Below are 24,374 nucleotides of genomic sequence, written 5' to 3' on the forward strand. Positions count from 1 at the left end.
TTTCAGTATACCAAGTGAGTTTTCTAAGACTTTGAATCATGAAGTTTCTCCAGCAAGGGTATATGATTAGACTGCCAACACCATACATCTCACCAGCCCTAGAGGGGCTACTACATTACCCCTGAAGTGTCAACACTTCCTTCTCATTGCACTGCAACTTCCCCCTTGCATTACCATCATAGCCGGCTACAATCAAATCTGCAGTAACAAAGCCCACCACACGCTCTGTCTTCACTGCCCTCACATAGCTCTTTTCCCTGAGACTTAACGAATCCGAGCTAGTACTCTCGTCGAGGGGCTGGGGAGAGGGCCAGGGGTAAAACTGAAAGTAAGTTATCTATCCATAAGGGATCTCATACCTGCCCATGAGCTGCTAGTTCACATAACAGTGTACTTGCTTCGCACAATTGGACTGCCCGACAACTTGAGAGTTGAGACAGAGGACCGGGGCAGCCCCACCTACTATATAGGAACGGCCCCACCCCCGGTTTAACGGAGGGTCCGCTTGTTTCGACAGGTCTTTAGTCTTGAATGAATTGCAAAACTGTCTCTTTCAGAGACTCAGTGTACACTGCTGGACTGCAAGAAGATGGTTGACAATATACACACATAGGAACACACATTCATGAAATAGGTTCAATGGCAGCTCAATAACTCCAATCAATGGTCCGCAATCCCCGAAACGAGATCTCGAGCCAGCCCTGCAATGATCTCTAGCGGAGTCATCTCGCCGTTGGGCGATCTCAACCGCTTAGCTGGCCCATCAAGGCGCTTCCACACCTCGAGATACTTCTGATTATCCTCGTTCAAGCCTAGCCCCCGTAGAATGCTTCGCATACCGTAGTACTCCTTGGCTTTCTCGAAATCTGAGAGTCGCACAGCTGTCGATGAGCGTCTACCGGTCTGTCGCATCTCCATTTCCGCCTGTAGAATGCCAAGGCGGATACAGTGCAGTACAAGAGCAGCGAGTCCTGCTGCTAGAGCGGTGGAGATTGAGGAGCCCGACTTTTCCTCGGAGTCAATGGGTAAGCCCTTCTCCAGGTAAGGATTCCGCGGGGCTACACTATGCCCGGGGAAGATAAAGCTGAGGTGCTGTGGGTTGCCCGTTGGATCATACACCCTGCCGTCAGCTGTGGCAGCGCCAATCCTGAATATGCGTCTGTCGTAGAAACAAGGGTATTCGATCTCAGTCACGGCCCCTTTGTCGGAAGCAGCACCAAATAGCAAGATATTCGCATCCAAGGCAGCCCTTATGGCGTCCCGTAGTGCGCTGATGCTGTTATAGTTGTCTTCCGTTTCCCTTATTGTCCAAGACATGGATATGATATCCACTTTTTGCCGCACAGCCGCCATGACAGCCTGATAAACCGTTAGAGTGACTTGCTAAAGTCGCGATTATGAGGACTCACCAACGCAGCACTTTCAGCTGAGATTTGCCGGGGACCACCATCGGGATTGGAATGCATCTCCAGTTTATAGACAAACAATTTGGCAGTGGGGCAAACTCTGCAGACCATGTCCGCCATCATGGTTCCATGCCCTCCCCCGGAGATATAGTATGGGCTTGTCCCATATCCATCTAGACTTCCACGGTCGAAAGATTCACCTCCGATGACCTTTCCCTGAAGGGACTGAATATGGATATCGACTCCATCGTCAACCACAGCAACTTTTATATCGCCTTTCAGCGCCGGTATATCGGTAAGAGGCACCTTCACGTTTTGGATCTCGTCTGCGAATTGGTCTATACATTCCAGCCAGCGATTAGGCTGTAGTCTTCTCTTGCCGATGTTGGCTAAGACATTGGGGGGGCCGACTGTATTCGCGTGTCGGCCGTAAGTCGAAGCCCTGATTTCAAGCTTATCGACGACAATGGGTTTCCGTTGCTGAATTTGGTTACCATTTACGGCCCCATGCCTTCTTGCCGCATTAATCTCCCCCACTGCTTGGTTCAATCGTATTTGGAGATGTTCCAAAGCAGATATAACTTGCTGGGATTTTTCAGAAGTCTAAGGAAGATTTAGAAACGCCAGTGGCAAGCTCGTGGTGATATGCATACCTCTTCAGCATTCCATACTAGATGCACACGTTCCAGGTTTTCCAATCGTGGGAGGCCGTCCGGCTCACCCCAAGCCTTCAGTATAGACATATTGCCGCTCCATTGTAGATAAATTTCTTTCAACCCCCTACAGGCATTGAATAGCGTCTGAGGATTCAGGTCAGACTTATACCAGGCCAAGGTATCTATCTCGAACTTTCTGAGACAATCTTCGATTGCCGCATCGGTGTGGGGCGCATCTTCTACATCATAAACGACAACTTTGAGCATGTGCCGGACTTTCTTCTCATGAAGCCAGTTGAAGAAAAAGACAAGATCATTTGGACCCTGGTCTTGCTTCAGAGTTTGAGCCAGTTTCTTTGCTAGCCTCGACCCTGGAGCGGGTCCAGGTGGCTTCTGTAAAAGAGTAGGGCGGAATGAGACATATCGCAGAGTTTCATCGAAAACCATATGGCTGTAGCTCTCTTCAAATGAGTCTTTCGAGATAGTCAACGGACCCTGAGAAAAGTCGAATGAAAGGTTAACATCTGGATTTGAGGTTAGAACATCGAAGGTAGGTACCCCGGTCTGTGCAGCAACATACTTCGTATATTCGCTCCATAGAGGAACTTCGACGCCGCGAGCTGGTCTCTTATATACCTTCCAGGAGCGCTCTCAAATGTTGAGCGAAGGTAACATAGCTTGATCTCTTGTCGAATATTGTCCGCATATGTAGCTATGTCCTGTTCTTGAGACATCTCTGTCCGTTCTTCTAGCCTGCGAACAGTCCTAAGCGGGGCTTCCATGTTATGCTGCTGCGTGTTGAAGTACTTCTGCTCGAGTTTGTCTCTTGATTGCCGCTCCCTGTGGGCATTCTGATCAACTGGCAACTCGTCGAAGGGCCTTCTGGCCTTGCCTACTGAAGCTTTTCGGTCTTCGATAACCCCTGACCGAAGCTCTAGCAATGAAGTTTCCACTGCCTTTGCACCATCTGCCCTTCTATGAGACTTCTCCCGCGTGTAATTGTGATACTCGTAAACTGATAGATCGGGCGGGTTTGTCGTGTACTTATCGAATGCTCCACCCCCGCGCGCGATGAGAGCCCGTACAATATCCAATTGTGAGGCAGAGCTCCGATCATAATCAACCGCCAGATGCAAAGGCGTAAGACCATTGTTATCGCTTGTGGAAAGGGTGATGTCCGATGCCTTTCTAATTAATTTCAGGGTACAATCCTTGTTCAGGGAGTGTTGGATGGCAGCATGAATGCTGTTTCGTCCATTTTCACATCTCTCCCGCAGCAGAAGGTCCAAGTCCATGTCGTTGATCTCTTTCAGGACGGCATCCACAAAGGCATCGTTCTTATACTCGATAGCCACGTATAGAGGGGTTCTGTCACTGGTGTCCTTATGATGCAGGAGGTGTCTCTTTTTCCTCACAACATAGCGTATAAGAGTGCTGTGTGCCATTCTGCTCGCTACTACATGCAAAAAGCTTTCCCCATTCATCCGGGTCATCTGGTCAAGGAAATGGCCATACTGGGTCAGAAACTCTGCTCGAGATCTTCCACTCCCCAGATCGAGGGTCTTGTTGCATATCTTTGAGATTATCTCGTCAAAAGTAGTCTGCACTTCGTCCCTTGCCACCAACTGTACTGGCGAATTAGTAAGGTCATCATCCTCGTAATCGGAGTCGATGTTGGGGACTTTGAGAAGCTCGGATTGTGTGTGATGTTGAACAAATTGCACTGGTTGTTTGAAAATCATGATGAGGTCAGTTCTCGGATGACTGCAAGGCTAGCAAACTTTGAGTAGAATGTAGACTTCTAGATAAAAGAGCATTCGTATTTGCGCTCGTTCGTACCCCTATATATATATCTCTTTTCGGTTGGGTTTCCATTGAGATGCTGCACAGCACGCAAGCCCCCTTCATGCAAGAAAGAGGGGAAGACACACTCGGCGCTTCTGAGCAGCCAGTGAGAGCCAGCCGTGGATTCTCGTCCATCGAAGCGGCTATCAGCAGGGCCCCTTCTGTTGTAGTCTTGCCGTCCTCCAAGCAATGATCTGTTAGTTTGCCCATGTGCGACAACTCTCCTGGCCCTGTTAGCGCCGTAATGCGGAAGCTGATGCTTAAGCATCCATCAGACACAACCAATGAGTTTGCACCTTTGAAAGTCTTATCGCTTCTAGATGCAGCAACGGGGTAGGTACCCGCTTATGACTTGTTTCATTGGTCTGGCGAGTTTTGTGTTAGCGCGCGCATCAATCAGCCCTACTCAGCACGCAGCTTATTGGGCTGCGCATGGAGGTAGAGTCCACAGTGCTTCCACATTTTCTGCAGTGCCATAGTACGTTAATCCATTTTCCAAGAATATAATCGCTCATTGTACATAGCGATCGAATCGCAGAGTACTCCGTACAGAGCCTGAAAAAGCCACGGTGCTCCACTGTAGTACTAAATATATAGTGGAGCCCTGCAGGCTGTGCGTTCGCCTTTGAAGGCCGGCGGCAATTGAAAGTTGTTGAGCGCAGAGCCTTTGCGAACAAGACTCCGGTGTCTCCAAGCGTGAAAGCTTCTACTCACGCGGCGTCAGCCTGTAGGCTAAGAGGGCGGATCCATTTACCTGAGATGGCGCAATTAAATTCAGTTATGTTTCGTGGAGCTGATTGAGAACCCTGCAACCAAGGCCGGCGTTCCGGCCGCCATGACAGCAGCGATACTGCTCAAGAGGAAGGATGAAGCTAAGTTCCAGGCCAATGTATCGATCCGGGCGAAGGCGGACTGGAAGACGCAACTGGAATGGCTGGTGGGCTCGACACGGGCAGATGACCCGGTGCTGTTTGATCCGACGATGGAGCCAACCAGTGCCAGGTATGACGATATGGAGCTGAAAATGGGAGACATCGACCTGCAGGCCATCTCCAAGATTGTGGTGGAAAGTGGGAAGAGCATGGCCTAGTGATCTGATTGGGAGTTCCTGTATGGTAGTTTGTCATTTGTTGCTGCGTGTCGCTTTTTAAAGAAGTTGTTTATCAGCTATAAAGGATTCCGAGCCGGGTTACCGCCCCTCATTATTAGTGTAGCGTCTCGTATCTGAACTAGAGAATCAAGTAGCAGGAGATGATTGATTTCCCCACATGAAAAATACACGCAAATGGCTGATCTTGCTATGGGGGTTTAAACGGAGACAAGATTTGCAGAGACTGAAACGAATAATTAGCGGAGATGGATGTTTCGGGCATGTAACTCATACCTGCCATTTACAATTCATTGTCATACAATGAAGAAAGGAAAGTTGTTGCCCCGGTCGCCGCGGCCGACCGCCTAGTACAATGTTGTCTTTAAGAAGCATAGTAAGCAGCTTTCAGAACAACAACAATTCCCAGAGATGAAATGGATCGACTACCAACTGAAATTCTCCTGTTAATTGCGGGGCATCCCGTGAATCTATCCGGCGGGTGGCAGAAGCGTGATTTACTTCATTTGATGCTGTGCTGTCGGCGATTCTATAACATCTTTCAACCTGTTCTTTATTCCCATTTGAGACTGTATAAAACCTCGACTGGTGTAGTGCGATTGGTTATGCACCTATGGAGACACCCCGAGTTGGCGAGTCTAGTCCATAAATTAGACCTTTACTGGTTCCCAGACGGGTCTAGCGATATGAAGGCGGAGGATTACGAAGACGACGAGCAATCCAGAGCCGAATTCATCGACCACGCGCTGCAGGAGATATATACGCCCGAGGAAGAGGATACCAAGTTCAAGTGGAGCGTATGGCTACGCAACTTCGGGTCCGAGGCTTGGTTTGGGGTGCTTCTTGTTCGTTTGACACACCTGGAAAGCATCGAATTTGGCCATGAACGCTCGATATTGATGCCCGACATTCTACTGAAAGCAGCAAACCGGCAGCAGCCTTTCCATGAGACTCCACCGTTTCCCTCTCTACGAGAGGTTATCTTCAAGTGCGAGGAGTTCAGTGAAGGGGTCGATGAAAACTTCGTCACCCCATTCTTCTATTTCCCGAGCGTTCGCTCAATTCGTGGCCACTCAATCTGGGCCAACACTGAAGACGACCAACGCCTCACGGATCCTGCTGATGTCATTCAATCAACCTACTCCGTCAGAGAGATCACAGTTAAGGAAATCTGGTATTGCGGCGGGATGCTCGACTGGCTCGCAGCATGCAGGGAACTAGAGCATCTCTCCCTCCAAACTTCGACTCACCCCGACGATATTGATCTCGTCGTCCCCTTTAATGCTATGGTACTCTACCAGGCTCTTCTTCCTTTCAAACAAACCCTCAAATCTCTAAGCATGATATACGAAGAAGTATATAATTACCTTCTTGTCAAAGGTTATGGATGGACCCTGGAACAGGATAACATACCTTTCGGGTCCTTTCGAGATTTTTCCGTCCTTGAAGACTTAACCATTCGACATGCCCATCTCATGCAAATCTTCCCGGCTTCTACGATTGTTCAAGCCAACAAAATCCATGTGGACGATATGCTCCCCAGCTCTTTACGAAAACTTACCATTCTTGATATTGTGGAGGACTTCTCCTCTCAGCTAGTATCGGAGCTTCAAAGCCTGGTGAGGAACAGGAATTCACATCCCCACCTTGTTACACTGGAACTTGGGAAGGAGGGCATTCACGAGAGAAACGCCATCGACAAGAAATTGTATCGTATTTTGAAAGCTGAATGCGAGGAAGCGGGCATTTACTTGAAACTGATAATGTAATGGGGATTGGTCATAGAAATTATTTGCGGTACTCAAGAAGTGCTATCATTGAATCTAGCTCGGTATAGTAGCGGGGATCATTGTAATACCTTAATGCTAAGACTTTGCCAAAATTGAATAAATCACTTTCAGTGGCTTGACCGTTTCATGCGCCTATTGTATATAAGGATCACGAAGATGACCATAGAATACTGCTCATGTCATTATGTATAGAAACAGCATTACTTCTTGCAATCGCTCAATAGGATATATGTTCAATTTGTGCTAACTTGTATCTGTTAGTACCTAAAGAGGATTCAGGATCATAAAAAACAGTTCATGCCGTCGACATATAAGTCCACAATGCTAACCAACACCCGCCACAACAATCCCATTCATTCAGGAATGCGCACAACCGCCCTGCCCTCAATCTCAGACCGTCCCAATCGCTGCAACACATCATCAATGCAATCAAAGTCAAAGCACTCAATATGCGCCTTCACATCACCCGCCACAGCCATCTCCATCAGCTCCTCCATCTCCTTGGCGGTTCCAGCCGAGTTACCAATAATCGTTTGTCCTGCCTGAAGTCAGCTTCTGTGCTACTCCGCGGACAGCTACCTATCACTACCACACCTTTAACGATCATATCAAACGGTGTAGCGGGTAGCCTGAATGGCACACTCGGTATACCAACGCACACCAGGACGCCCAGACTCCGAAGCATTTTCATACTCTGGATGTATGCGGGCTCGCTGTTGGCTGTGCAGATGACGGCGTGCGCGCCTAGACCTGAAGTTAATGCTTTTACTTCGCGTTCGACGTCGTCGGTCCTGTAGTCTAGGAAGCTGGTGGCTCCGAGGGAGAGACAAAGCTGTTTTTTCTTCTCGCCGCTGGGCTGGGGGTTAGTTACGGTAAGAATTGATGATATGGATCGTACCTGTCGATGGCAATGACTTTGAGGCCTTTCTTGGCGGCAATTTGAACGCCCCTAGGTTACCGTTAGCCTACTTATGTTGTAGGAATGTATGTGGTTGGGCGTACATGTGTCCTAGACCTCCTCCGGCTCCGGGGAGGACAATCCAGTCTCCGGGTCGGGTTTTTGTCTTCATGATTGAGGAGTACATGGCGATGCCGGCTGCATTGAAATTAGTCTATGCACGGTAGTGTTGTAATGGACTGAGTTGACGCACCGCACAAGAGCGGCGCAGCTACATCTGGTGCCAGCTCAGGAGGAATTATGGTTGCGTGGATGGCAGGGCTGACAATGTATTCTAAGGCGCATACGTTGATTAGCAAGTAGTTTGAGTGTAAAAGGAAAGAGCAACTCACGTTGAAAAGTCCCTGGCACGTTCTGCATGCTATTAGCAACCCAATTGCCGCTTAATACATCTATTCACCTACCGCTCCGGCATTCTTCTGATATGGACAGGCCGTATGATTGATAGCGCAAATCTCACACTCCAAGCAAGAGCTATAAAGCCATCTGCATATGTTTTGTCAATCCCTGCTTCCACACATCAATAGCCATACGAACCGAATACCAACTCTTCGTCCCATCCAAACTTGCTCATCCAGCCCACTTCCCACTACACAAATACCTGATCAGAACATGACCAATTGACAACAAACAACGACAGAACATACTCACCTTTCACCACTTTCCCCACACCTTCATGACCAGCCACATCTGTCAGCATGGGGGTTTCCCCGCGCACACTATGAACATCCGAATGGCATAGTCCGGAGTACTCGAGTTTGACTAGTACTTCTCCCTCCGTGGGAGAGGGAACCGGACGGTCATGTGTAATTTGTAATTTGGAGGTGGCAGTCGCTCCAGTTGGTGGAAGGACGGCTGCGATTTGAGTCTGGGGAATAGTAGCCATGTCGTGTATTGAGGGGTCGTGAAGATGGAGAGGGCGCCGTTGGTGGGATGTTGCGGGGTAGATATGCGCAGGGTCAATACTGACCGTCACGATGAGAATTACACGGGAAAGTGAACTATGACGGGATAATATGTCTTATCCCGACTTGTGATCAACTATGGATTGTAAGATTGAGTAATCACTCATTAATGCAGATAACTATCTGGAGGCTGATCCGAGGCTATATCAGGACTGATAGGCGCTTTGCCAACGATAGGCTCCGCAGACTGATAAGAAGACCCAAGATTTCCACTCGTTTTTGGGGTCTAATACTGCTTCTCCTGGATTCATGTTGGGTTTGTTTGTTCGGATAGGTCTAGTTCGGGGTACTATTCTGTCTAAGAGCTTTCCTTGGAAGCAGTACCCAAGTGTGCCAATTCTGAGTCCAGAGCAATGGGGAGTTACTGATACGGTATACAGTCCTATTTTCTGCTTCTGATTCTGTATGGGCAACAGAGTTTAGATACAGGCAATCCACATGATTCCAGCATCAATAGCATCTTGTCTTCAATCTCGTTCGTAGCCTCGCAACATTAATGCAACCACGGCCGATAACCGCTAAGAACAACTACTTCCATCCAACCAAAAGCACAGCGACTTAAATCTGTCCGGTCAAGGCCGTAAAGCACAAACAAGGCGAGCCAAACTCAAATTCAAATCAATTAGGATATTATGCTAAGTCTGGGGAATTTCGATATCAAAAAGGTATACTGTATGAACGACATGAGCCCTGAACAGAGTAGAAAAAGGACATGGAAGGAAAGACGAGTGAACGGCACCAAGGATAAATGACAAGCATCCATAAGCTCTGCGGAGCCTTATCACCTGAAAGCCGGGAAATATATCAAAAGAAATCTATAACATGTCACAGAACACCGTTGCTCATGCATTTTCGGACTGAAGAGTTTGCTGTGTACGCAAAATGTCAGCATATATCCAGGGTCAAAAGAATGGGTATGCACATACCACCAGCCAATCCATGCCTTCATTAAGACCTTTTCCGTCAATCGCAGAGCATGCGACGATGCTCCAGTTTCTGTCCCGCAGTTCGCCCAGCTTCAGAGCCTCTGATATCTCGCCCGCGCCTTTGGCGCCGGGCTGGTCCTGCTTGTTGGCAAATACCAACAGAGCCGCATCACGAAGCTCGTCCTCGTTCAGCATCGCCGCAAGCTCATCAGCGGCCGTCCCAAGTCGCTCAATATCTGTGGAATCAATGACGAATATGACAGCGGCCGTGTTGGCATAGTAACAGCGCCAGTAGGGGCGAATGGACGTTTGACCTCCGAGATCCTGGCCGAGCGCATATGTCAGCACCACCAGGTCTTCCCTTCTAATGGCAGTAAATGTATCCCACGGGCTCGAGCTTACCCAGACATTGAAATTCAAATTCCGATACGTCACCGATTCCACATTGAAACCAATGGTCGGTATCGTAGTGACCACTTCACCAATCTATTGGCGAGACATTAGCACTATTTTCTGACGGATCATCTGACTGGCCAATAAGTCCACACACCTTGAGTCTGTAAAGAAGGGTTGTTTTTCCCGCGTTATCCTAAAGCGAGAGAGGGTTAGTCTGGAATCGCTAGTAGCTTGAAGTCTAGTGTCAAAACATGCGTCACATACCAGCCCGAGAATGAGGATGCGAATCTCCTTCTTCGTCCAGAGGAAGGACCACATACGAGATAACGAGCCACCCATTGTTGCAACTGAGCTAGTAACACTGGTCAGAGGGGTACGGGTCTCGTCGAGAGAATGACGGAAGGAGATATTGCGGAGGAATGATCGGGTGTCGAGCGGTGGCGGAGACGATGCGGCGAACACGAGAGGAGTCGCGCGGACGGCGGCACCAGCCAAGAAGACGGCAGATGTTCGAGGAGCCCAAAGGAGGTGTTGTTCACTGGAACTGAACGAGAAGCACCATGACACGAGATGGCCACGATCAAGAGCTGACTAAATGGCATGGAGGGATGGTTGGTGGCAACCATTGGTCCGCGGTCTCCTGCCGATCGGCCTGGCCCAAGCTCGAATCAACTAAGGATGGGATGGTTTGGGGATGCGGTTCATTACCGCTCACGCCGTTCGATGTTGTCCCAACCTGCCAATCTTCATTGTCGTCAGATCGCCTCACCTGCCCTCCCCCGGCCACCACGCCATTCGCCTAGCCAGCCTTCTCATCCTCCCGCACGCGCAACACCGTGAATGGGGCGCTCCTGATTTGAACCTCCTCCTTCCGACATCCTTCGCGATCCGCTTGCGATCTTGCCGGACGACTTTCTCTCACCACTCCCTGCCAGCAATTCGACTGTCGGTCTAGCAACACACCATGGTCGGCAAGAAATCGGGAAAGGCTCTCCTTCGGGATGAGGGTATGAGCTCACCAGGCTATCGTCGATTTTCCTCTATACTGACACCCGCATTAGGCCTGGAGCGGACCGATAACAATATGGAACTGTCAAGCTGGCCGCAAATCCCTCCTATCAATCAGAAGAACTACTACACGTATGTCACTCGATGTTTGTCCTCGATGAATGGCGGTCATGCTATTCACTGCCATTTGACTCGCGCCCTCCCGCTCAGCCTTGAACGCTGACCTTGCTTTCATCACAGTGACTATCTGAAGCGAGATGATCAGTACCTGGCATTTAGACTACAAAACGAGGAAGCTCGAAATCGGATGGCAAAAACCGCCAAAGATCGCGATCGTGCCCTAGCCATGGCAAAGGCCAACGACCTGGGACTGCCCGAAGCAGACGCGGACGTGGATGGCGATACCAACATGGAGGATGCTGAGGAGAGTACTGCGGAAACGCTGGGCTCAAAAGTCATTGTCATCCACGTTGGCAGTCAAAACCTACGGATCGGATTGGCTAGTGACGCCTTGCCCAAGACTGTGCCGATGGTAATCGCTCGGAAGGCCACTAGCAGTGAATCGGAAGAGCACGAGGAGCCTTGTCCCAAGCGGTTAAAGATGGACGATGGCTCAGATATGGAACCAGAGAAGATGTTTGGTCCTGAGGTCTGCTCTTGGCCCAATTCTGCCTCACTGGAGTCTGGCTTCTGACGTATTACAGTTTTCCTCTCAGTATACGACGATGATGGCGGATCTCAAATCCCACATGCGACAGAACAAGCGCCGGACACTGCCAAACTCCAAGGAAATGGTAATCAATTTCAACCGAAGGACGGTCCCGGAGACCATCTCAGAGCACAATGACCCGATGCGCGTTGAGTGGACGGAGATCCCGGACCCAGCACCCGAGTACATCGTGGGACAACCGGCCTTGAGGATACCCGATGCCTCAAAGCCTCGCTACAAGCTTTACTGGCCCATCAAACATGGTTGGTGCAACGAGCAAGACTACAACAACAAACGATTACTCTTTCTCGACATCTCTCTCATTCTGGAAGACGCTTTCAAGACTCAGCTGGGACTCACTAGCAAGAAGGACTGGCCCCAGTACTCATGCGTCTTTGTTATCCCTGATATCTACGAAAAGTCCTACGTTACTCAGGTCCTTGAGTTGCTCATGAGGGAATTTGCCTTTGCCCGTGTCTGCTTCATCCAGGAGAGTCTGGCCGCTACCTTCGGCGCCGGGTTCACCTCCGCTTGCGTCGTCGATATAGGTGCTCAAAAGACCTCGATATGCTGTGTCGAGGAAGGCATGTGCATTGAGAACTCACGCGTGAATCTCAAATACGGTGGGTCAGATGTGACAGAGACATTTGTCAAGATGATGCTTTACGATAACTTCCCCTACTCCGACATCAACCTCTGGCGCCGATATGACTATCTGTTGGCGGAGGAACTGAAAAAGAATGTTTGCACCATGAACGAATCGAGTGTGTCGGTGCAAGTTTTTGATTTCCACCTTCGTGTCGCCGGTCAAGATACCCGGAAGTACTCTTTCAAGGCCTACGACGAGGTACATCTCGCCCCGATGGGCTACTTCCAGCCGACCATCTTCGACCACTCCCAGAAGCTCAAGGGGCGGCGGAAGTTGATCGCCCGGTCAGTTGATATCTACGATGGGCAGCCGAACGACCCAACGTCGACTGCCCAGTCGCATATTCTGTCTAGCATTGCTTCTCCGTCTACCAACGGTCAGGTGAACGGCGACATGCAATTGAACAACCTGGATGTACAGGCCACACCAAGCCGGGTCCAGCAGTTCAATGCTCTCAGTCGCGTGCAAGAGCTGGACGCCACCCCCCGGTCATCTGTCGCTGGATCCCCTGTCCCGGAGGCAGTAGGCACCCCCCAAGCCGGCGCTGCCACCCCCGTTCCGGGCGGACAAGGCCAAGGCACCTCACAGCCCCGTGCGCCCACCGTTGAAGAACGTGATGACATCCTGCCAGTATACCCATTGGACAACGCAATCTTGACTTCGATCGCACAGGCTGCTCGATCGGATGAACGTAAAATGCGCGACTTCCTCGGCGGTATCATGGTTGTTGGAGGCGGTAGCTTGGTGAATGGGTTCCACTCATTCCTGGAAGAGCGTCTACAGGCTCTGCGACCGGCCTTTGCCAAGGAAATCATGATCGGAACGCCCCCGAGAGACCTCGATCCGCAAGTTGTTGTCTGGAAGGGCGCAAGTGTCTTTGGCAAGTTGAGCGGAACGAATGATAGCTGGATTGGGCAGTTGGAGTACGACAGACTGGGACATAGACTCATGGCGTACAAGTGCATGTGGGCCTATTGATGTGATGTCTTTTCGATCTCTTTTGGTATTTCTACACTTGAAAGATGGTGTTGGTGCTCCGGGAAGACGTTGTGACCATTCTGTAATTTTATGAATCTTTGGCTAGCTGTGCGCATGATTCACACATATCCTGTGACTGGCAACGAACCATATGAATAATGACAGTGAACTATTTCCTATGATAGATCTATTCACTGCATCCATTGATACAACACTGTGCCAGTGGTCATAGCATCCGAGGCCTTTCTCTCTCCACCCCATCCCTGGAAGATTGTTACTCCGCTTCTCCGCGCACACAGATTCACGCTAACCCAACCAGCCAGGCGGTGTGTGTTTGCAGAATGGCCCAGCCAACCCCAAGTGAGTTTGCCCTGCATCCCGACACTGCAATCGTGCATGCTGTTTTTCGGGTCTCACTGACCAGGCGATCGCTTCTCTCAGACCTCCAGCCGATTGATTGTAGCTGCCGGGGCTCGGCTGGGTCTCTTGTGCCGGAGCCTGCAATCCCGTCCTTTACCCTTCCAGAGCCACGTAAGTTTCAGCGAGCTGTCGCAGCGAGGTCGGAGCTCTACTGACACGGGTCGCAGTATACAGCTCGCCTCCCTCTGACGAACCGAGAGTCTTGCAGCTATCTGTGCTCCACGCGGAAATGTCGAAATCTAAGGATAGCAGCTCCTCCGGGGGCTTCCACCAGGAATATATCGCGTCTCTGCGCTATCGAAATGACCTTCCGCCTCCGGATATGCCCCCGAAGTTTCTCGATATCCCACACGAAGGCTTGGAGCGCTTCCTCACCCCCGGCTTTGCATCCAATCTTGCCCGCCGCGAGGAACCGAATATTGATGTCGATGCGGAGGGTGGTATGCCGATTGACCTGGTCGGTATTCCGGGGCTTCACCTGGGCGATGAAAGTGGTACGTAGCCAGTGCTAGCTTGATTCTTGTCGAGATGGCGGCTAATCTGTCGGACCATGCAGCGATTATGGCTCCTGAGAACCCAGAGCCCATTGATCCCGCTGACATGGCGCTGCTCATGACCCCGGAGCAGCTGAGGAACCCGGCACCAAAGAATGCCAATGTCAGTTTCCTTCGTCGTACACAGTACATTTCCGCCGGTCTTCGCGCGCCGGATAGTCCCAAGGTCACCCCCATCCGATCGAAACGTGGCCTTGACAAAACCAAGTCGCAAGATGATCCCACCTACGTCAAGAAGTACCTTCAGAAGGGTTTCGACATCGCGTATCCCAACAGCAGACATGTCGGTGAGGATACGGCGAGCAAGATCAAAGGCCACACTCCTACTAAGCTTGAACACGATGCATGGGCTCACCCAGTGCATCCGGATAACCCCAAGTTGAAGCCCGTTGGATTCTATCCCCTCCTCCCCGATCTGGCAGGATTCCCGGATCCCGGTGGTTTCGTGCAATTCAAGTTCGACAAGGCGCCTGTGCAGGATGTTTCTGGAAGAAGGGACAAACGCATGGATGTTGCGGTCTTACTTCCGTCGGCGCCAGAGGAGCGCATTTGTCAAGAGCACGCGACGAAGACCGCCTTGCATAAGACCAACCCCAACTTGTACCCTGACCCGGGCCCGATCCCGTGGGATTACGATCTCTTCTTGCCTGAGAAGAAGGAAGCGGCCAAGAATGTCTCGGCGAGTCTGCGCATCACGAACCCCGACCGCGACAATGAAGAGTTGTATACGCATGAGGGAGCCGACAATGCCAAGTTCCATCGTTTCGACCGTCTCCGCACGTATGCGACTAGCGCTCAGACTTTGGGCAATGACCAGAAGCAAAAGGATGTCGCGTTGACCCTTTTTGACCCTTCGGAACTGAAGGAAGGACGGCAAGGTGGCCTAGCCTCGAAACAGAAGGCCGCCTACTACTACCCCATCCTCGGAAAGACGCGTCTCAAGCCGGAGAGAGCCCGGACCATCGCCCAGGCGGGCCTGGCGCCCACACGTCCAAAGACCAAGGAGGACCAGGTCGACCAGATTCAAGTGGTGGTCCGCGACCCTGATGAAGCCGAAGTCTACAAGCGTTCTCTGCATCGGGCTGCTATTGACCCGAAGTTCGCCGAGACGATGCCCCCACCCCCTGAAGAGCCTGAAGCCACCAGGGACGACGATGAAGGTGAACACGGGGCTGACCGTCAGCCTTCGCCGGAGGACGCAGACGACGATGCGGACAATATGAGTGACGAGTGATGTTGCATCATATGGAGCTACGACGGCAGCAGACATGCTCCTCCATCTTTCCCTGAGTGTACTTTTCTTGTGCATTGCACTTTACATACCCTTTCATATCTCATTATACTGATATTCTTTGGTGTTCACCTTGCATGGCTGTCGCCGCGGAGTCCGAGCTACTAGCCGTGTTGTGGTCTGGCTGGTATAGGAGTCACGGCAGCAAAAGGCGTTGTGTGGCATGATGACTTGGAGTTACGTAGCGAGAGTTTGGTTTTTCCCTTGCAGGATGTTCAGCAGGCTGCCATTGGCGATTCATGTACATCCATAAATTACTAGTCAACCATATTATCCTGCACGATTTACTTCCTTCACGGCATACTCCGTATGCTGATCAGATCCACACCGCCCTGCCCTTCTGCCGGGTAAACATTTGACCGCCTCGGGACGTTGACGCAAAAGAACCGGACTCGAGGAATGCCACCGACGTCGATCCACCGCAGCCTTCTGCTTGACTGGAGGTGTACTCGCGGCATCCTTGGCTGCGATCTTTATTACAGTGGACTGACCTGCAGTTGATTGGCTTTGGATGGTGAGTCGTCCACAATTGCCCAGAATTGGTGTTCATTGGCATGGCATACAGGAGGGGACTTGAACCCACGCTACTGTCTGAATATCCAATAGCGATTGATCTGTCTATACAATCTTCACTTAGTGAGACGGCTAACTGATTGCTGTGCAGGTCAATCACCGTGCCAGCCTGCTCATACTCCCTAATCGATCTCCTAGAATACATACCAACTCGACAATGGCTACCAACGCAGTTGCTCTCGCCTGGAGATCCGCAGGCCGGAGAACTCCTGCTCTTCCCTCTCTTCGCGCCACTCAACGGCCGTCCATCCTCCACCGGGATTCGCTCCTCCGTCAAGTCCGCTACTCCTCGGAGGCGGCATCTCAGACCAAAGAAGCAGCCAAGGAAACCGCCGCACAGGTTACGGAAACGGTGAAGGAGACCCCTAAGAAGGCCGGGCGTAAGCTCAAGCGGACTGTCCTGGGCACCTCCCTCGCCCTCACCCTCCTTGCTGGCTACATCTACGGGACGGACACCAGGGCTAGTGTGCACCGGTACGGTGTCGTTCCCCTGGTCAGACTGCTCTACCCTGATGCTGAAGATGCGCACCACTTCGGAGTGGACATCCTGAAGACGCTGTACAAGTATGGCCTGAACCCGCGGGAGCGCGGCGACCCGGATGGTGATGGCTCGCTTGTGACTGAGGTATCACTCAACTCTCCCTATCAATTCCTCACCCATACTCAGTCTGGATAGGTCTTCGGCTACACCCTCTCCAACCCCATTGGTATCTCTGGCGGACTCGACAAGCACGCCGAGATCCCCGATCCCCTCTTCGAAATTGGGCCTGCTATTGTTGAAGTCGGCGGCACGACTCCTCTCCCCCAAGAGGGTAATCCCCGTCCGCGCGTGTTCCGTCTGCCCTCTCAGAAGGCCATGATCAACCGCTACGGCCTCAACTCCAAGGGCGCGGCCCACATGGCTGCTGTTCTTGAGCAACGTGTTCGCGACTTTGCCTACGCCAACGGCTTCGGTGAGCACGAACTCGCCGAACAGCGCGTGTTGAACGGTGAGGCCGGTGTTCCCCCGGGCAGTCTCCGTGAGGGCAAGCTCCTGGCCGTCCAGGTGGCCAAGAACAAGGCGACACCGGACTCGGACATTGAAGCCATCAAGCGTGACTACGTGTACTGCGTGGACCGACTTGCCAAATACGCCGACATCCTCGTCGTCAACGTCTCCAGCCCCAACACCCCCGGTCTGCGCGATCTCCAAGCCGCAGCCCCGCTGACTGCCATCCTGAAGGCCGTTGTCGGCGCCGCCAAGAGCGTCGACCGGAAGACCAAGCCATTCGTCATGGTCAAGGTCAGCCCGGACGAGGACTCTGACGAGCAGGTCTCCGGTATCTGTGAAGCTGTCTGGGGTTCTGGCGTCGACGGTGTGATTGTCGGTAACACGACCAACCGCCGTCCCGACCCGTTGCCCAAGGGATTCACCCTCCCCTCGAAGGAGCAGACTGCCCTGAAGGAGACGGGCGGATACTCTGGTCCTCAGCTGTTCGACCGCACCGTTTCCCTGGTGTCTCGCTACCGCTCCCTCCTGGATGCCACCGCCCCAACCACGCCTAAGGTGATTGAAGCGCAGGAAGCATCCGCCACGGCGACCCAGGTCGAGCCCGACGTCGAGAACCTCCCCCCGGTTGAAGCTCCCAGCGCGTCAGAGGTGCTTCCTCGGAAGGTGCTCTTCGCCTCGGGCGGCATCACCAACGGCCAGCAGGCCAAGGCAGTGTTGAACGCGGGCGCGTCCGTCGCGATGATGTACACGGCGATCACCTACGGGGGTATGGGCACCGTCACCCGCGTGAAGGACGAGCTGCGCAAGGAGCAGCAGTAGATGCACAACGAGCTAAGTAACCAAAAGGAGTGACCGGTCGATGATGTAGGGAGTATAGGACGTAGATGGGACATTGTAAATAGAAGTGTTATTGACTCATAGTGGATGACATAAAATATTCATTTGCATCAATTGATGTTTAATCTACAGTCTGGAGTTGCATTGATTGACTTAACGTAGGGAAAAGATTATAAGGTGGTTTTCATACTATTAAATAATTATCCCTGAGGTTATTTCTTTGGCAATAGTAGATCAGTAGAATAATTCCTTAGAAAATTGGTCATTTAAGAACCCCATCATCCAAATTAGTACAGGCGGTTCGTGTCTTCACGGAGCAGTATTCAGCAGTACAATGGAAAATACCAGGTGCCAGGAGAATATGGCAGACATTCTTCATCCATCACCTGAGAGGCCATTCCTTCACCCACTTAGAAGATTACACTCCTTTCTCCATAAAACTCATTCACTCAGCCTACAAAGCTACCTAGTCCGGGGCTAGTCAGTTACTACACCTCTGAATACGCAGTCTCATAATCTAACCCCTCAGAAGTTAGGGGTAACAGACAATCCCCAACGATCATAAAGCAGGACACGGAGGAATCCGTATACTTCAGGCCAAATAAAATTAGATTTAAACTATACTATGGGCGGGGAGGGGAGTGGGCCCGGACGGGTCAGGTGCGGCCGGGTCACACGTGCAGGTCATGCAGGCGGCCGAAATTTTCTTCAACCTCACGGGACTGTGAAGCGGGAGATCTGGGCCTGGATGGAATCTGCCACCTTCGAGAAGGGGGCTCACCGACTCCTTCATCATTGATAGTTCAGTTCCGTGGATCCTGAATCCACCTGATAGCTGCCGCCGATGGATCGAGTCGGCATTGCCTGTTTTAGAAGCGGGGGGGGGGGGCGAAAGGCCCTGTGTCAATGTGTCATTGTTTAAACGGGCACTGCTCGGGTTGCCTGAATGGGATATCCGGGTGGATAGCCAGCATACTCCGTATAATCAAGAAAAAATGGGGTTGTGTAAATTTCTGTATCCCGCGTGATGAGATCCGTCTAGTAGCAGTAGTGGTGTACTCTCTCGTCCGAGAGTGTCCTGATCCGAGCCGATCATGCCAATGTCTCCTCGACTTCCCTGACTACCTTGCGGACCCCTTCGATCTCGTGCGCGAACCGGCCCAGGAACATGCCATCAACGGCCTTCCCCAGACCGCCCGGGCCCCACAGGCCGGGCCCGGCACTACCCCCGTACAGGATCCGGACGTCCCCCGCACGGGTACCAATCACCGCCTTGATGCCCTCCACTACCGCCGAAATATGATCCACGCCCGCGGGCGCGGGCTTCCCAATTGCCCACACCGGTTCGTAGGCGAAGATGACCGGCGCGTCCGCGGGGATGGCCTTGAGGACGGCCTGGATCTGAGTGCCGCATTCGCTGACGGCCTGACCGATGGCCTGCGAGGCCACGGGGCCTGGAGCTGTGATCTCTCCGATGCAGACGAGCGGGACCATGCCCTGGGCGCATGCGGCGGCGGCTTTGCGGCCGGTCTGCTCGTCTGTCTCGCCGAAGATGTCGCGGCGTTCTGCGTGGCCTAGTTCGACGATGGAGACGCCCATGGAGCGCAGCGCCAGCGGAGAGACTTCGCCGGTGTAAGCGCCCAACGGCTCCCAGAAGCAGTCCTGGGCCCCGAGCAGAAATGGGGCTGGCAGGGAGGGCGTGTCATCCTTCGGGAGGGTGGATTCCCAGGCCTTGATGATCTCCGCACAGGGGTAGATGGTCAGGTAGTCGGGAATGAGGGCCAGGAGCAGCTTGGAGCGGTTCTCCGGGCGGACAATGTCGTTCTGAGGGTCGAGAAGAGCGCGGCAGTAGTCGAGGGTGCGAGCAGGGGTAAAGTACATCTTCAAGGAGATGATGAGCAGGTTCTTCGGCAGAACGGGGTAGACGTTCTGGGATGCCATGGTGGCTTGGTGTGGTGGATAAAACTAGGATGAAGCTCTCCGAAATTGTTTTCCGTCGCAATCAGGAGCACCCAACGGGTCCCACGGTTGTATTAGGCTGGCCGTTATCTGGGTCTAACCTCGATTATACTGGTGAGCACCCACTTGAGATAGTGTCGATGCCTCGGTGGACTGGAGGTGGATCGAAGAGGTGGCCGTGGCGGGAAAGAACAGCGAGGAGGAGAAAGAGGGGATGCCAATCAGTCGAGTACGGAAGTAGTAGCCATTGCGTCAGTGGGCATTTCCATTGGGGCCTGGCGTGCGGCTGGTTGGAACTACGATGTTAGCTCGCCGGTTAGTCTGCAGTGGTAGTACACAGTAGCTGGGAGGAGTACGGAGTAGAGAGGAGACGATCGGCCCACGCGAGGGCAGCTATCGGCTGATGTCAGAGGCTATCGCGATGTTGGAGAGAACCTGGGGAAGAATGCGGGCTAGTGTGGATTCTCCAGACCGTGTACGGGGATGATACTGGCAGTAAGTCGGGTAGTTTGAGATGATTCTGGGGGAGGGGAACCCCTCCGGATAACCAGGCAGCAGTGCCGCAGTCATCTCGTCGAGGCCGCATGGAAAGATACCGAATCGACCGGAAATGAGGTCGTCCCTGATGTCCGGAACGGGACATCCGAGTGGTCGCGAGACGGTAAATTACCGGGGGTCGAAATCTGGCGTTCTGACAGCTCCTCTGCGGTATCGCCCTATCAGACACTGGCAGGTGGGGAGGGCCAGTGGGGCAAGTGCAACTCAGCTGGAGGTCCAGCCGGGACTACTATCAATGGACTACTACCACCACCACCATACAATTGGGAATTTGGTTTACCTGCAGTGATGTTTTACTTTGGTATGCGTCGGTGGTGGTGGCTGGTGTGGAAGGGGAAAACCGGGCAGAGCAGGAGAGGGTCTGGAAATTGGAGAGCTCAATGGCGCAAACTGCATCGGAAGGCAACGCAGCCGGAGGCCTCCCCGGCTAGGCACCCTGGTTCCTGTGCGCAACTTGACTGGTTCCAATGCTGTACCACTGCGCACTGATACACACGGGATTCCTCGCAGCCTGCCGTCCCATCGACCCCAGAATTCTCTCGGGTTGAGCCTCCGGAACCAAAGCACCAGGCCACAAGTCAAAAGACATACTGTGACGGTGGTGAAGATGCATAAGCATGCTGCAGTTGAGGCTGGATGAGCTACCTCATAGGGTACTCGAGCACTGCTAGGGGTAACACACGATGCTATCCGGATGAGCCCACGGGATCCCCTCCTCGGGATACTCGATGTATGCATGCGCGACGCCAGTACTGTGTATAGACTTCCGAACTAGGCCAAGTCGGCCGATGATAGCGTCGCGGCGTGCAGCCCCCACTTGCATCCAGGAAATTAAACCATCAAAGAAAGGAAGGGGAAATCCAGCATCGAGGGGTGAATGCAGCCAGAACCAAAAGGGTGAGCGGGTTGACATCATCGGGACAGATCGACTCGATACATGATGAAGATACCGAGTAGTGAGCATGGGAGAGTTCCTAATTCATCCGAGATAATCAGCCCCCAATGCCATTGGCGCAACAGCAGAGTTGCAGCACAGCACACTTTGCGCGACCAAAGACGGTCGAATGGTGGTTGATGTTGGTCGCAACCTCATGACGCCATGGTGGAGCTGCCAGGACCCAAACATGGCCCGGTCCAAAACCGGCTACTCTGGATCGCCTCGACTGTGGGGTCATCTCGAGACAATCGATGAGGATAATAGCGCTGTTCCGCCATTGGAATGCGCGGCCAGCGAACGTTGGTCCGAGGCACCTCCTCCTCGGGGAGGACAAGAATGTATAAAAGCTGGCTGCATTCCTCGACTCTTTCATCACCATTCCATCACTTTCCTCTGAATCTTTAAACAATAGCAAGGTCGTCCTATCTTGCTATCTTCCACTCCTCCACTATCCTTCACATCAACATCAACTACCAATCATCCTAATCATGTCTGATCCAAAGCCCCTCCGCATCGTCATGGCCTGCGACGAGGCCGGCCAGCCCTACAAGGAGACCCTCAAGGCGGCTCTCGAGAAGAACCCCTTGGTCGAGTCCATCACAGACGTCGGTGTCAACTCGACTTCCGACAAGACAGCATACCCTCATCCCGCCGTCGCCGGTGCCAAACTGATCAAGGAGGGCAAGGCAGACCGCGGTCTCTTCATCTGCGGCACTGGCCTGGGTGTGGCCATCTCCGCCAACAAGGTGCCCGGCATCCGCGCCGTGACAGCACACGACTCTTTCTCCGTGGAGCGGTCGATCCTCAGCAACGACGCGCAGGTGTTGTGTTTCGGACAGCGGGTGATTGGCATTGAGCTGGCCAAGAAGCTGGCCAACGAGTGGGTGACATACCGGTTCGACCCGAAGAGTGCATCAGCCGCCAAGGTGCAGGCGATTTCCGACTATGAGAAAGAGCTGGCGGGGACAGTCTAATCTAGTGCACTAACCGATGCATTAATACGATATTTCCTTCGAGCAAGCGATTTGGTCGGACTGGCTCCGGGCCTTTTGGATAATCGACGAGTCAAGATACCACGAGAGTGCGATACCACAGAGTACGAACTGCATGGCCGGCCCATCAGACTGAACTTTGTACTTAGTCATCTATGCTCTGAATACTAGTTATCATTTTATCATCCAAACATTCCCCGTAGTTGTTACTTGATCTTCTTATCAACCTGAACAACATGAAATAGCCTGCTGACTCATCCCCGGTTCTGCGGGGATCGATGACCTTCGACACTCCACTACACTCTACACACTACACGAGCACTGATATCAAATAGCAGATTCTATCAGGATGGCCGTCTCTACGACGGCGGTTGATCCTCCTCAATCAGGTACAAGTGCCTGCAAGCACCTCCTACGCGAAACCAAATAGAGCCGGATCAGCTCGGATCCACCCGCCATCCTAACATATCCAGCTTCTTTCATATACAGCCTCAATTAACAATAACCGATGCTGTGATATCTCCTTCTTCCGCTGCTACACACTCATTAACACCGTCAATCCGCTCCGCAATCGTATACCACCCGTGATAACTACCCAGCACTACGATAAGTATCTATCAGGAGCAGCTAAGTGAGTAACAGTGGGGCACCAGTGATCCACCCGTCCGATATCCGAGGCCTTCTTTCTTCTTTCTTTCTTTCTCGAAGGGTATCGAACGAACACCTTCCGCCCCTGAAATAAGTGCGCGCACGCACATCGCCAATCACCATGTCCTTTGAATTAAAACAAAAGGGCAATGCCCTTTTCAAAGAAGGTGATTACAATGGCGCAGAGGAGATGTATTCGCAGGCGTGAGTTTCCCTCCCTCCCCAATCCTGGAGTGTTGATCGTCGTGCACGTATACGTACCCGCTTATACGTCCAATCATTTCAAGAACGAACGAATGAATTAATGAGTTAATTGATAATAATGAAGGATCCAAAAGAACCCCAATGAACCAACCTTCTTCACGAACCGCGCCCTAACCCGCATCCGTCTCGAGAACTGGACCGGAACCGAACATGATGCTCGCGCTGCCATCGCTCTCTACGGCGCACACTCCACCGCCAGCCTGAAAAGCGCCTGGTACCTTGCGCAAGCGTTACTCGGCCAGCGACGGCCCCAAGAAGCACACGAAGTCGCGGTCACGGCGTACCGACTGAGTCTAAAGGCCACGGACATCAAGCCGAAGGACAGCCAGACGGAGAATCTGTCGCGGGTGGTGTTGCGTGCGAAGCAAGCGGTTTGGGCGGCGAAGGAGACGGCGCGGATACGGGAGCTGGATGAGACGTTGGCGAGTGTGGAGGGGTTGATTGAGAGGGAGGTGGAGAGGGGAGTGGAGGAGTTGAGGGGACGGTTGGAACGGGGGGAGATTGGGGCGATTGGGTTTGGGGAGGATGAGAAGGAGATTAGGACGGAGTGGGAGGAGAAGGGGAAGAGGTTACGGGAGGTATTTGGGATTGCGGGGGAGAAGAAAGAGCTGGTTGAACGGGTGAGTCCATCTTTCTTTGCTTTTGGATGTTGGGTAGGTGGGTGAGGCATACTAATACCAGTCTAGGTCGTCCCCGATTATCTCATCGACGGCATCACATTTGAAATCATGCATGACCCCGTCATTACACCATCCGGGACCAGCTTCGACCGTGTCGGCATCACCAAATACGTTGAGCAGGCCAAGGTTGATCCGATCACGCGCGAGCCCATGACGGTGGCGGATCTCCGGCCGAACTATGCGTTGAAGGCCGCGTGCGAGGAGTTTCTCGAGAAGAACGGCTGGGCAGTGGACTGGTAATAGTATCTTAATGTAATTTATCACACCATACCTTGT

General features: G+C 52.4%; 11 protein-coding genes across 11 annotated transcripts; 6 read left to right on the forward strand and 5 right to left on the reverse strand.

Moving 5' to 3' along the window:
• Nucleotides 1-526: 526 nt before the first annotated feature.
• On the reverse strand, nt 527-3,854 carry BO80DRAFT_426689 (subtilisin-like protein). The gene is made up of 4 exons (XM_025719832.1): nt 2,643-3,854; nt 2,060-2,586; nt 1,410-2,009; nt 527-1,359 (listed from the first exon to the last, which is right to left on the reverse strand). Exons 1-4 carry the CDS (start codon nt 3,802-3,804, stop codon nt 661-663), a joined length of 2,988 nt encoding a protein of 995 aa, XP_025573481.1. The 5' UTR covers nt 3,805-3,854; the 3' UTR covers nt 527-660.
• A 756-nt stretch (nt 3,855-4,610) lies between these two features.
• On the forward strand, nt 4,611-6,860 carry BO80DRAFT_466345 (uncharacterized protein). Its single transcript, XM_025722779.1, has 2 exons — nt 4,611-4,977; nt 5,610-6,860. Exons 1-2 carry the CDS (start codon nt 4,743-4,745, stop codon nt 6,782-6,784), a joined length of 1,410 nt encoding a protein of 469 aa, XP_025573482.1. The 5' UTR covers nt 4,611-4,742; the 3' UTR covers nt 6,785-6,860.
• Nucleotides 6,861-7,048: 188 nt separating this feature from the next.
• On the reverse strand, nt 7,049-8,823 carry BO80DRAFT_503461 (zinc-dependent alcohol dehydrogenase). Its single transcript, XM_025724384.1, has 9 exons — nt 8,415-8,823; nt 8,301-8,352; nt 8,168-8,249; nt 8,096-8,117; nt 7,957-8,037; nt 7,808-7,901; nt 7,704-7,754; nt 7,400-7,656; nt 7,049-7,343 (listed from the first exon to the last, which is right to left on the reverse strand). Exons 1-9 carry the CDS (start codon nt 8,647-8,649, stop codon nt 7,159-7,161), a joined length of 1,059 nt encoding a protein of 352 aa, XP_025573483.1. The 5' UTR covers nt 8,650-8,823; the 3' UTR covers nt 7,049-7,158.
• A 279-nt stretch (nt 8,824-9,102) lies between these two features.
• BO80DRAFT_410821 (ADP-ribosylation factor family protein) lies at nt 9,103-10,742 on the reverse strand. The gene is made up of 5 exons (XM_025717942.1): nt 10,315-10,742; nt 10,205-10,243; nt 10,057-10,140; nt 9,655-9,978; nt 9,103-9,597 (listed from the first exon to the last, which is right to left on the reverse strand). The coding sequence occupies exons 1-5, from the start codon at nt 10,387-10,389 to the stop codon at nt 9,571-9,573; spliced, it is 549 nt and encodes a 182-aa protein (XP_025573484.1). The 5' UTR covers nt 10,390-10,742; the 3' UTR covers nt 9,103-9,570.
• BO80DRAFT_140176 (uncharacterized protein) lies at nt 10,267-10,762 on the reverse strand. The gene is made up of 2 exons (XM_025713676.1): nt 10,371-10,762; nt 10,267-10,288 (listed from the first exon to the last, which is right to left on the reverse strand). The coding sequence occupies exon 1, from the start codon at nt 10,674-10,676 to the stop codon at nt 10,416-10,418; it is 261 nt and encodes an 86-aa protein (XP_025573485.1). The 5' UTR covers nt 10,677-10,762; the 3' UTR covers nt 10,267-10,288; nt 10,371-10,415.
• Nucleotides 10,633-13,578, forward strand: BO80DRAFT_385815 (putative chromatin remodeling complex subunit (Arp8)). Its single transcript, XM_025716997.1, has 4 exons — nt 10,633-11,057; nt 11,112-11,190; nt 11,299-11,707; nt 11,763-13,578. Exons 1-4 carry the CDS (start codon nt 11,015-11,017, stop codon nt 13,392-13,394), a joined length of 2,163 nt encoding a protein of 720 aa, XP_025573486.1. The 5' UTR covers nt 10,633-11,014; the 3' UTR covers nt 13,395-13,578.
• Nucleotides 13,579-13,792: 214 nt separating this feature from the next.
• BO80DRAFT_385818 (uncharacterized protein) lies at nt 13,793-15,941 on the forward strand. Its single transcript, XM_025716998.1, has 3 exons — nt 13,793-13,925; nt 13,982-14,308; nt 14,371-15,941. The coding sequence occupies exons 2-3, from the start codon at nt 14,044-14,046 to the stop codon at nt 15,600-15,602; spliced, it is 1,497 nt and encodes a 498-aa protein (XP_025573487.1). The 5' UTR covers nt 13,793-13,925; nt 13,982-14,043; the 3' UTR covers nt 15,603-15,941.
• Nucleotides 15,942-16,068: 127 nt separating this feature from the next.
• BO80DRAFT_426695 (dihydroorotate dehydrogenase 2) lies at nt 16,069-18,159 on the forward strand. The gene is made up of 3 exons (XM_025719833.1): nt 16,069-16,173; nt 16,324-16,857; nt 16,909-18,159. The coding sequence occupies exons 2-3, from the start codon at nt 16,390-16,392 to the stop codon at nt 18,040-18,042; spliced, it is 1,602 nt and encodes a 533-aa protein (XP_025573488.1). The 5' UTR covers nt 16,069-16,173; nt 16,324-16,389; the 3' UTR covers nt 18,043-18,159.
• Nucleotides 18,160-19,004: 845 nt separating this feature from the next.
• BO80DRAFT_140238 (triose-phosphate isomerase) lies at nt 19,005-20,206 on the reverse strand. Its single transcript, XM_025713678.1, has one exon. The coding sequence runs from the start codon at nt 19,999-20,001 to the stop codon at nt 19,153-19,155; it is 849 nt and encodes a 282-aa protein (XP_025573489.1). The 5' UTR covers nt 20,002-20,206; the 3' UTR covers nt 19,005-19,152.
• A 1,464-nt stretch (nt 20,207-21,670) lies between these two features.
• Nucleotides 21,671-22,712, forward strand: BO80DRAFT_140282 (RpiB/LacA/LacB family sugar-phosphate isomerase). The gene has a single exon (XM_025713679.1). The coding sequence runs from the start codon at nt 22,003-22,005 to the stop codon at nt 22,486-22,488; it is 486 nt and encodes a 161-aa protein (XP_025573490.1). The 5' UTR covers nt 21,671-22,002; the 3' UTR covers nt 22,489-22,712.
• Nucleotides 22,713-23,275: 563 nt separating this feature from the next.
• BO80DRAFT_456740 (putative U-box domain protein) lies at nt 23,276-24,338 on the forward strand (the record flags this gene model as incomplete). Its single annotated transcript, XM_025722191.1, has 3 exons — nt 23,276-23,358; nt 23,483-24,038; nt 24,105-24,338. The coding sequence occupies 3 exons, from the start codon at nt 23,276-23,278 to the stop codon at nt 24,336-24,338; spliced, it is 873 nt and encodes a 290-aa protein (XP_025573491.1).
• Nucleotides 24,339-24,374: the final 36 nt, after the last annotated feature.

Source organism: Aspergillus ibericus, assembly GCF_003184845.1.
Source record: "Aspergillus ibericus CBS 121593 unplaced genomic scaffold BO80scaffold_30, whole genome shotgun sequence".
Taxonomy (NCBI): Eukaryota; Fungi; Ascomycota; class Eurotiomycetes; order Eurotiales; family Aspergillaceae; genus Aspergillus; species Aspergillus ibericus.

Bases quoted from the DNA above. Each gene is read 5' to 3' on its own strand.
- BO80DRAFT_466345 (XM_025722779.1), top strand. From the start codon at position 4,743: ATGACAGCAGCGATACTGCTCAAGAGGAAGGATGAAGCTAAGTTCCAG. The intron at 4,978-5,609 runs GTGGGAAGAGCA...CGACTGGTGTAG, and splicing joins CTCCAAGATTGTGGTGGAAA to TGCGATTGGTTATGCACCTA.
- BO80DRAFT_426689 (XM_025719832.1), bottom strand. From the start codon at position 3,804: ATGATTTTCAAACAACCAGTGCAATTTGTTCAACATCACACACAATCC. The intron at 2,587-2,642 runs GTATGTTGCTGC...CCTCAAATCCAG, and splicing joins CTATGGAGCGAATATACGAA to ATGTTAACCTTTCATTCGAC. The intron at 1,360-1,409 runs GTGAGTCCTCAT...ACGGTTTATCAG, and splicing joins CAGCTGAAAGTGCTGCGTTG to GCTGTCATGGCGGCTGTGCG.
- BO80DRAFT_140238 (XM_025713678.1), bottom strand. From the start codon at position 20,001: ATGGCATCCCAGAACGTCTACCCCGTTCTGCCGAAGAACCTGCTCATC.
- BO80DRAFT_140282 (XM_025713679.1), top strand. From the start codon at position 22,003: ATGTCTGATCCAAAGCCCCTCCGCATCGTCATGGCCTGCGACGAGGCC.
- BO80DRAFT_385815 (XM_025716997.1), top strand. From the start codon at position 11,015: ATGGTCGGCAAGAAATCGGGAAAGGCTCTCCTTCGGGATGAGG. The intron at 11,191-11,298 runs GTATGTCACTCG...CTTTCATCACAG, and splicing joins AATCAGAAGAACTACTACAC to TGACTATCTGAAGCGAGATG. The intron at 11,708-11,762 runs GTCTGCTCTTGG...GACGTATTACAG, and splicing joins AGAAGATGTTTGGTCCTGAG to TTTTCCTCTCAGTATACGAC.
- BO80DRAFT_426695 (XM_025719833.1), top strand. From the start codon at position 16,390: ATGGCTACCAACGCAGTTGCTCTCGCCTGGAGATCCGCAGGCCGGAGA. The intron at 16,858-16,908 runs GTATCACTCAAC...CAGTCTGGATAG, and splicing joins ATGGCTCGCTTGTGACTGAG to GTCTTCGGCTACACCCTCTC.
- BO80DRAFT_410821 (XM_025717942.1), bottom strand. From the start codon at position 10,389: ATGGGTGGCTCGTTATCTCGTATGTGGTCCTTCCTCTGGACGAAGAAG. The intron at 10,244-10,314 runs GTATGTGACGCA...CTCTCGCTTTAG, and splicing joins GCATCCTCATTCTCGGGCTG to GATAACGCGGGAAAAACAAC. The intron at 9,979-10,056 runs GTAAGCTCGAGC...GCGCTCGGCCAG, and splicing joins ATTTGAATTTCAATGTCTGG to GATCTCGGAGGTCAAACGTC.
- BO80DRAFT_140176 (XM_025713676.1), bottom strand. From the start codon at position 10,676: ATGGTTGCCACCAACCATCCCTCCATGCCATTTAGTCAGCTCTTGATC.
- BO80DRAFT_385818 (XM_025716998.1), top strand. From the start codon at position 14,044: ATGTCGAAATCTAAGGATAGCAGCTCCTCCGGGGGCTTCCACCAGGAA. The intron at 14,309-14,370 runs GTACGTAGCCAG...CGGACCATGCAG, and splicing joins TCACCTGGGCGATGAAAGTG to CGATTATGGCTCCTGAGAAC.
- BO80DRAFT_503461 (XM_025724384.1), bottom strand. From the start codon at position 8,649: ATGGCTACTATTCCCCAGACTCAAATCGCAGCCGTCCTTCCACCAACT. The intron at 8,353-8,414 runs GTGAGTATGTTC...GTATTTGTGTAG, and splicing joins TGTGGGGAAAGTGGTGAAAG to TGGGAAGTGGGCTGGATGAG. The intron at 8,118-8,167 runs GTAGGTGAATAG...AATAGCATGCAG, and splicing joins ATCAGAAGAATGCCGGAGCG to AACGTGCCAGGGACTTTTCA.